At 38.3% G+C, this 10,280-nt stretch overlaps 1 protein-coding gene across 1 annotated transcript in view; it reads right to left on the bottom strand.

The window, feature by feature from the left end:
* The window catches only part of PROS1 (protein S (alpha)), a 34,084-nt gene extending 23,860 nt beyond the window's left edge, over nt 1-10,224 (bottom strand). Inside the window, exons 1-6 of the mRNA XM_010137932.1 lie at nt 10,161-10,224; nt 5,683-5,840; nt 4,620-4,644; nt 4,202-4,288; nt 313-435; nt 31-153 (exon numbers count right to left, since the gene is read on the bottom strand). Of these exons, the coding sequence (XP_010136234.1) occupies nt 31-153; nt 313-435; nt 4,202-4,288; nt 4,620-4,644; nt 5,683-5,840; nt 10,161-10,224 (580 nt within the window). The remainder of the gene's footprint in view (nt 1-30; nt 154-312; nt 436-4,201; nt 4,289-4,619; nt 4,645-5,682; nt 5,841-10,160) is intronic.
* Nucleotides 10,225-10,280: the final 56 nt, after the last annotated feature.

The raw sequence follows: 10,280 nt of genomic DNA on the forward strand, positions 1-10,280 counted from the left end.
CAATGTACTGTTATGTAATGATGTTCCTACCTCCGCAATCCCGTTTATTTGAATGCATGAAGTAGCCATCTTCACACAAACAACGGTAGCTTCCAGGTAAATTAGAACAGCGTTGACTACAACCTCCATTTAAGTTTTCACATTCATTTATATCTAGAAGGAAAACAAAATAAAAATCTCCGCTGATGGGAAGGCATTCATTGACCAACTGTGTGGGAGAAGGTATACTTAAAGATCTGATACTATTCAATAATAGTAGAACCATAATTATGTTCCTGAGAACTAAGATCATAATGAGATTAGAGACTGTACCTTCTTCACATTTCTCTCCTTGCCATCCTGGTTTACAGATACATGTATATTGGGCTTGTCCATCTATGCAATCCTTATACCCATCTTTATGGCACGGCAGAGGGCTACACTGGTTTGAAATCTCTGTGGGATAGAAAAAATTGCAAAAAGATTTGTTATTTGGGGTTATTTTTCCTCAAGGATCAGTTTAGTCTTTCTTCTTCTCTTCCCACAGGTAACTTTCATGAACTAAGAAAGGGTTTGATGCATAATATCAACCACCTTGCTACTAATTCTGTGTGATTGAGAATAAAACAAAGCCACCAGTACTTTGTCAGACAGAGAACAATCAGAAACCAAATGACCCACTAACCCATGTTAATTGCTGCAAGATATGACCAAACACATACTTGATACTATTTTAATTATATTTTAAGGACATATTTTGCTTTTTAAAGTACAGTGCTCTGCCCCATCACATTACCACAAATTTCACTAGAAATACCAAAGTTCCAAGAATACTAAGAATTCAAGAGTCCAGAGATCAGATTCCTTGGTCAAGGAAAGTCATACTTAGAGAGAAACTAACACCTCAATTTGTCTTTGCTGTACGGGTCCTGTAGGTAGACTGGATACATCAGTATCTAATGTTGTCACTTTTTACAGATATTAACTTCAATGACAAACAAATTTGCATTGTAAAGAGTGACTGAAGACTCTTTATACATGCTAGCAAGATCTCAGAAAGCAAGGTTCAAAATAAGTAGATTGGAGCAGAGAACACAGAATACACTGCCTTTTTTTCTCTAACCAAAACACATAAAGTTCTTTTCATTTTGCCCACCATTCTCATAATTTTACATCAGCATACCACATAAGGCATCATTCTATTTATGTCTCTTGAATATGCTTTTTGGATTATTTTTCTGCAGGCATCCAAACATTATAAGTACTCTGTTTCTACTTTAAAGTTATGTTCTTTTAAAGCTCTGGAATGCCTTTCTGATGCATGCTTTTAAAAAACAGTGTCCTAAAAAACAGATAGCAGAATGAAAAGAAGAAAGGCTGTTCGGATTCAAAAAAGTGGAACGAAATGCATGTGTTCCGGAAGATCAAAACTTGCTACAATGTTGTACATAAGGCCTCACTGGATTTCTTAAATGTTTCTTACTTCACTCGAAAGAACTAAAAAACCGAGCCCCACAGAATCATAACTTTAGAAAGCTTAACAAAATCAGTGTTAGTATATTAGTCAATTAAATCTACTTCTAATTAAATTCTGCTGCAAGTAAATCCAAAATCCCAGAGGTCAGCCAAGCTCCAAACCTACAGAGTACCTCTAGAACAGGTGCTGCATGTCATGTAATATTCATAGTGCAGACCACAAGATTCCAGTTGCAGATGAAGGCTGACAGAAGAAATTGCACAGAAGAAATAAAAGGCATGGGGCTTATGTATGGATCCTTCACAGCAATTTCTATACCTCTCTTTTTTATTATTTACTGCTTTTGCAGGCCCAGGAACTAGTGTGTGACCTGAGCTAGGTATGAGCAAAGCATTTTTTAAGTGATAGATTTGGAAGGTACCCTCAGAGTGTGCAACTGGGGAACAAACTTGACTGTAAATGCTTCTGAGCAAAAGGCAGTGATGGCTTCTAAGAGTTGAACTGAGAGACGATGGATTGGGTTGACAGTGCAGAACATGAGTAGATGGAATGAGGTGAATTAAGGATATAAAGAGCAAGAAAATGAGGAAGCCGATTAACGAAAAAGGGAGAACTGGTGAAATATACTAGAGGAAGAAGACAAGACAGGATGGATAGCAGTTGACAGACAGAAAGGTTATGCCCACAGATGAATGACTAAGCTATAAGATGCCACTGCGGGACCAGTAACGTAGCAACTACTTGTTCCAAAAGCAGGCCCAGTGTTACTCTTTTCCCAATTCAGGGTGCCTTATGACCTACTACCCATCAATGCTTTCTGATAAACATTTATGACAACAACTTAAATGTCAGAAGAAGTACTCAGTCTGCAAGAGAAAGGGTAGGCGACAAAAAATGTGTTGTGGTACCTGTATCCTCTGCCACTCAGAGGCTTTGGAATCCATGAGATGTGTCATGATGAGCTGGATAGATGTAAACGCAGGGATTTTTAAGTGTTTATTTTAAAAGCAAGTTAAGTATGCAGATTTATGGGATACAGATGTTTAGGGACTTAAAAGATGCAGCTCGGACACCTGCTTGCATTAGAAAAGTAAGAAAAAGGGTCTTCTATTCCTGTGAAAATTCTTCTTTTCCTTCCCAGATAGGGATTAAAAAGTCAACTTAATCACAAATTTTTGTAATTGTTTATCCAGAAATGTGTGTCTTTAAAAGGTGTGTCCACTTGTGTTCTGAAATAAGTCACTTGGACAAATCTGAAAACAATTAAGTTATTTTTCAATTCAGTTTGCATTGTTATTTTTATTCCTTGTTTTTTTTCAGCTTGAGATTCAAACTAGTTACTGTATTATTACAAATTAATTCTTATACTAATTTAATTATTTCTCATTAGGAAAATAGGATTTTTTCATTTCAGCAGTATCAAAACAATTTGTATTGATAAGTTCAGAAAGACAAAATTTCTAAAATTAAAAAAAGGTTGATATCAGTATCACAAAATCTTTGTCTCAATGAATATACATTTTTAAAAAAAGTTACATAGTTCTAATGGGAATTTTAAATTCCACTTTCTCAGCAGTAACTCCCTGCCAGAAATGGGCATAGCTTTCACTGAACTTAAGCCTTGGAAACACTGGAAAACTTTATGCATATTCACTTTGTTTCTCCTTTACCCTGGTGACTGACCAACTGTAACATTTTATTTGATTTTATAATGTAAACCCATATGGAGAAGTACAATGATTATCAAGTAAACTAGTTGTTTTCACTGGGTAATGCAGAAATGCCACACGCTTAGAAACTTCTGCTGAATTTTTTCCTCTCAGGACCTCTAATGAGAGTGGAAAAAGAGTGATATGAATGGGAGAACATTTTAGTTTGTGACAGCAGTCACGTTGGCCAAGTGATCTGGAAAATATGCTCATCCATGACCATGTGCAGTGTAATTATTAAGGTATTTTTGCCTTCCACTGCTTTCAATGACAAAACCAGTGTCAGATGGTTAAGGATAAGTATCCGTATTCAAACTAACTGCAAGCTTCTTTGGCATAACCAGACTGTAAAGGTTTAAGAGGTTTAGAGAGATGTTTCAACTGTGACAAGTAGGGAATATGGCACAGATTGCTTTCTGTGAATTTACTAGGAAAAAAACCAAACAATTCACACCGGACTTGTGAATGTACAGGCATAAAAATTATAATAATTAAGCAACATCACAAGTTTCATGCTTCATGATCTTCTTGTGTCTGGAGTCAACGAACACGTATTCCAGCTATTCAATTTTTCAGCTGGTAACATCACCCACCTCACGAAGGGCTACAGTGTAACTATGGGCCAAAGGGTGGTAGAAAGGAGAATTAACAAGGTGGTCTCTTCCCTTAACTGACAGAGCAGGACTTGTTAGGTGCAGAGAGTCAGGCATAACTCTTAAAGACACGGCAGAGTACATTGGTGGGTTGGTGTAGGACAATTCTTTGTTTCTGGAAGAATTCTGTCTTCCTTTTTGCAGTTAATATATGTTTCTTTTCCAGCATGCTTTATAAAGTTAAAAAAGGCCACTTATATCACTTACTCTGAAAAAGCTCCATTTCACCTAATATTTTTTGTCAATTTCTGTTTTGGATTATTGAGTTTGCCTGAGTTAAATGGAGATTTGTCTCTCTGCCTATGTGAACTGCTTTCTAGCTATGTACATGTGTGTTCTTAGATCTGTGTGTATTAGATAAAGTACCAAACAGCAGCACTTACCATTGACACAAGCCCTCAGGTTAGCTGGAGAATCTGGAGTTACCGCAGACACCCTGAAAACTCCCGCTCGATGGGAGGCAAGGCAGCCTGCAGATGCAAACCCACACAATCTGCTTATGATACAAACACTCATTTAGACTGAAATTACAACAGCTTATGCATGGCATCTTCAAAGAGTCTGTTCTCACAGCTTGAATTAGAAAACTTGTCTGGGCATATTAAGCGCAACTGATCACAGACCAACCTTCTGACTGTTTCTGCTAGGATCCAAGCACGCAGAACTGTGTAAGAGCAGTATATGCATTATAATCAGCAAGGAAATCATTCAAGTGCTATGGGCGTAATAGCTAAACTAGTACTATCCAAATAAGACAACCTATGAATGATATACTAGAGCTGTTCAGGTTTTTGTACTTACTTAAATATTTAGGATAAAAATACTCCTGCAGAAAGAAAAGAAAAATAGAGAGTAAGAAAAATTTAAGGTAGATAGAATTACAGAAAAATATATCACTGAATATATTCTATAATATATTGGTATTGTAACTACAAAAGAAGCCAAAAAGAAAAAGTCACTGACTCATAGAATCTACATGAAATTTTCTGTATCACCATTGTTTAGGCTAAACCAGCAGATTATTAAATAAACACAAGACTCAGTGGAGAGATTAAGATATTGCATTGAACTGGACACTTTCAAAGCAAAGGCAATGAAAGTGAATTGGGTATCAAAATGACTTTGAATTCAATGCCCAATGTTGTTATTGGCTGCAAAGCAGCCTCCTTTATTTCCCTTTTTCACCCTAAAATAAGCAAAAAACCCTGAAATAGGCTGAATATCTCACATGCAATTAATTCCAAATAAAGTGAAAAGTGTTACTAAAACAGACATTGTTAAAAACAACTGATTATTGGTTACTGAAACTATTTAAACTTAACAATCATTATATGCAAATACATGAAACGTTATCAAAGACAGACCACGTAACTGACATGGTGTGCAAACCAAGAATTCATTTTAATCACATGGATTTTGTAATAAAACTTGTACAGTACAAGGCTGAATAAAATATACCTATCACTAAAGGATGTGCTTTGGAGTAACTGTGGAACAGACAGAGTTCTCCCCACTAGGAAATAGGCTCGCAGTAATATGTCCAATCCCTTCATTAAAACGGCTGCACTGCCATGCATTCTCTGTGTAAAATTTTAATTGAAGCCAACAGTGTTTCCCCACATGGAATGCTTGCAGACAACTGTGGTCTAAAACTGGCGATCCGTACTGGAAATTAAAATAATATCTACCCAACCATTCTCTTTCATTATTAATTGTGCAGGTTCTATACATAAAAGTATTTTCAAACAGTTCTTGGTCTGCATGGTAGGGTTCTTTCAGCTTTGCAGGGCGAATTCTAGGTACTTCAAGCCTTCCCTCTGCAAAGAACTACTAGCTACCTCACAGCTATTCATCAGATACTTACAGTTTCAGGATTATTTTCAAAGATTTCCCTGGCTTCTTCCTTATTGCATAATTCTTCAATGCACTCTCTTTCTAGATTTCCCTTCTTACTTTCTTCCATAAAAGAATTTGCTCGACGTTTCCTCACCAGGAACTGAGAGGCATACTGCTGGGATAAAACTTTGTAGAAACAAAGGAGCTCTGTAGTTACTTATTTTTTAACAGCTGAAAAACACTGCAAGCACTGAATGCATATGAGAACGTAACAAAAATATCTGAGTTGAATACTTAGGAGTTGTTGTTCACTATCGTTTTGGAAAATGTGGGCAAGAAATCTTAGGATTGTGTTTTTGTATGTGGGTTATCTGTTTCTGATGAAAAAAATCCTGAGGCACCAAAAAAAAGTTTGTGCAATGTTGTAGGCATGAAGCTTAATTTAAATGTCATATTCACAACAAGATTCTTCTTTTTTTTACCTATGGATATTACAAAGTGAGATATGTGACCAAGAGGTGGAAAAAAGCTGTGAAGCCTCTAATATTACCTGTTTCAGTGACCTAGGAGTAAATATTCTGATTCTGTTTAACTTATATGAGACCAAAACTGTGCCTTATAAGATCAGGCTCCCTGTTATATATAATTAACAAAAATGTTATTTTGTTTTTCAGAACTGTAAAGAACAAAGCAAAGAACAAAAAAAAAAAGTGAAAATGATATTCTAGAATGTCAAGGCAGACAATCTAAAAATACATTCACATTTTACCAAGATAAAATACAATCCTAGCTAACTTTTATATTTCAGATCCATCATGTATCTTTACTTAATTTTCATGTATCTTACTGTCATTTTATTGACTTCTATGCAAATGGTGAACAAATGAGTGAGTTGAGAAATATCAAAAATGAAAGACGTCTGTTTGCTTCAATGTTTTCTTTGTATAGCACACAACGCTACAGGAACAGCATCTAAATTAGACTGCCTCATTACTTTAATTTTTGGACATACCCTAAGATTAAGAGAAAAATGGATGATCGTAATTGGGAAAAGTCCAGCTGACAGGGCTGAAGAGCATGGCTGACATATGTTAACTGGGGAGCACCACATGGCTACCCCTGCCCTTCCTTGGTCAGTCTTTGCACAACTTAACCTGTCAGACTAGCACAACTATGTGAGGGTCGTGACATCCACAGTGCAAACCAGATATGGTGTGCGTACATATTTACCACTAGCCTACAAAGGAGATCAGCAGACTATTTAATGAATCCAGTACTGTTTATGAGCATGTAGTACCTCAAACCCAGAGCACCTTTATAAGACATGTTAGCTGCCAAGTGTCAAAGGACAGACTCCCAGTGTCTGTGCACTAACAGGAAAGAGAAAACTTAGACAAGCCAGCTAACAAAGCCCCAAACCTGAAGCAAGAATAGCTTTCAGGTGACAGATGTAATTAAAACCACACCGTCCTAAACATATTATTAAAGGTCTCTATCAAGCCACAGGGAACACAACTGAAGCACTCTGAAGTGCTGCAACATTGGATAATGACCTGAAGAAACCTTTCTGTTACAGCATCCTAAATATATTTTATGTGGGAAAAACCTGTAACTCCAAACTGATCTACTTGCTTTCATCCTGCTAAAACTCATCTTTCTGCTGAGGCAATAGGGAAGAATAAGGTAGACATACTAGACCATAGCTCCGAAGTTTTGAAGCACACCTGTATCTCAGAAAGCAACCAACAAGCTGCTTAGAAAAGCAAGGAGAAGTCATCAGCTTGTGCCCCTCCCCACTAATACGAGCAGGCAGCAGTCTGATATTTGAGGATTCATTTCTTCTTACATGCACATTTTTCTATATGGTGGTCTTACTGGAGAATGAAAAGAACTCTGTAAGGTGAAAACTGATCCTCAAGGAAACTGCTTGGAGAAAGAACGGTGTTACCTTACTTTCTGGGCCCCCACTTCCAGAAATTCTTGGCACAAAACAGATGATTCAAGCCTGCATTCCTCTTCTACTGTTTTCCACTTTCACAAACCTTAAGGTATGCCACAAGTGCATCTCAAGGGTTGTTAACAACGTATTTCAAGGGTTGGATTTGGATTCTCTGCTCGTTACATATCCTTCGTACAGCGGTTAGGAGAAGCAATGAATTGTAAACTGCTGAAACGTTTTCTTTCAGTCCATGAGCCCACCACTAACACTGTCTGCTGGGAGACTGGCAAAAAGCACGGTGAGATAACAGGACAAGAAGGTCCTCATGAGAGCTCTCCTGAAACCTAAGTGCACTCGAAAGCATACCCAGAAAAGCATTTTGATAATTTATTTACCACCAACTGCTGCTAGCAGCATAATTTTTATTAATATGGGTAAATGGCTGTATTTGCCATTACATAAAAGCAGACCAGATGCAGAAAGTCCATCTGTTTTGAGGGAAAAGGAGTGACAACAAAATAGTAAAATTGTGCATTACATTTACCTTGGAGATTTCTACTACCATCATGCTAATATAGCTTTGGGGCAGAGCTTCTGTGGTGCAGATGAGGCCGAATTCACAGCTGACTTTGTTAAACAATCTCATTTTGACCTTTAGCTATATCATTCTCATTCTGACACAGTATTTCAGTAAATAAAGCCCAAGAAAATTCCAAGTGTGTGCAATGTTCTTGAGCTCATTACACCAGATATAACACTGCCTACCTCATGTTTTCAATACAGCGGGGTAATGGAAACAGGTCTTTTCCCCTACATCACAGCAGCTCAGCCTTTTTCTAAGCTGATTTCCTATGACTTTTGAGTTTAAAACATGTAACTCAATGCAAATTTCATATTTCCAGTGCAAATATTTCAATTCCCATGCACAGAATTAGTAGTGCATTTATTCAACTGCTTTTTTTCCTTACAAAGATTATGATCAGACCTTTATTTAAAAAAAAAAAATCCTGACTGCTGCTGCGAGATTGATTACGGGAAACTCCAGTCCACTTCTGACCCTGCCAAACCAATAGTTAGTTAACCCTTAAGGAACTTGGTGTGTTTTCTTTGGTTATCACTGAAGCCTTACGGAACTCAGTATCATTACGATTTCAATACGTACTATGCAGTGCTTACTTAATCAAGCACTTTTTCAGAAGTAATGCTACTGAAAAAGAAAAAAAAATGGGGGGAGAGGATGAGATTCAGAGGTTTCTCAGAGGTGTGTAGCAGTGCAGATGCAAGTACAAACCTGCCTTAAGTGGGTTAGTTGAACAGTTTAGAGCTGCTTACTTAATGCCCTAGTTGCGGAAAGCAGTTGTAGCCTACTAGGGCTCTCTCCCAGAAACTCTAAAGACCCGAAAAACTGAATAAAAAGGACTTGTAGAAAGTGGCATGGTCTTGTTTGTATAGCTGTTATATTGCAGTCAGCTCCATGATTTCAGCAATTAAGAGTCTCCTGAAATGCTCATCAGTGACAAAAGCTTTCTGCAGCAAACAAAGCCAACCAACCCTGCTAAAGTTTGACCGTTCCCTCTCCACCATATCCAAAATGCGTCCCTCACTGAACGTTGGAACAAATGCAGCTGCCCTAAGAGCAGCAGAGAGGCAACTTTCTTTTATGATTATTGAATGGTACAAGCTGCATTATTAAGATCTTTCTGTTTTCCCTTCCCATCTCTCTGCCCCATTTCCAAAATCCCGAGCGTTGTTCAGATCCAGGGACAGAAAATCAGACTACATGGACCACTGAAAGTTTGCATGAGTAGGGCAGCTTCCCATTTCCCACTGTTCATACAAGTGAAAACTGACAAGGTATGCATCGGGGAAGATAAACGGAACAGAAAATGTGATGAAAACAGGAGAAAATAACATTATGAATATTTATTAGAAGATTTAATTTTAGGACTGGTTCAAAAATAAGTTATAAAATGAACTTTCATCCTGCCATACTGTTACCTTCATACTCAGAATCCCAAGCATTCAAACACAAGTCTGAATAGTAAACATTAGTTTTTTCTTCTGCCTGTTTAATCATTAGTAAAACACGTCAGAAACAGGCTTACTTTGAGCTGCAATTCTGCTTGTTCCAGATACACACTGTCTTCTTTTACTACTAAGCTCAAAGACTTTCGTGTCAAAGATACCAGTTTTGATTTTTTTTTCTGTCTATATGGGAGATTAAGTAGTTCTTACCTAGGCTGATAGGTCTGAACTTAGCAAGACAGTCAGGGCCGCTTGCCTGGACTCCGAATATTACCACTCTCGAGACCAGGATCTATCTATTTAGCCTTTTTCTTCTAAGCTGATCAAGCGCTATTTCCAAATAGCGCACACTTTCCCCAGAGCAGCAGAGCTGCATTTCGTCCGCAAACAGCTTCGAAGCCGCGATCAGCCCCAAGTTACAGCTCAGCTGCTCCAACAGTAACCGCTGGCTTCGACAAAGCAGCTAAATCCGACCGTATCAAGGCACTCCCCCACCGCAGTGGCTCAATGACACCTATCCGGGAAGGGAGGACGCGATATACCGGACAGCTGGGGAGGGCCACCCCTCGCCTCGGCGCTGAGGGGGCACCCCGACCCCTCGCCCATTGGGCACGGCGACGGCTCCTCGGCCAGCAAGCAGCTTCCCGCGGGACCCCTCACCC

The sequence above is a fragment of the Buceros rhinoceros genome, unplaced genomic scaffold (assembly GCF_000710305.1).
Source record: "Buceros rhinoceros silvestris isolate BGI_N320 unplaced genomic scaffold, ASM71030v1 scaffold5786, whole genome shotgun sequence".
Taxonomy (NCBI): domain Eukaryota; kingdom Metazoa; phylum Chordata; class Aves; order Bucerotiformes; family Bucerotidae; genus Buceros; species Buceros rhinoceros.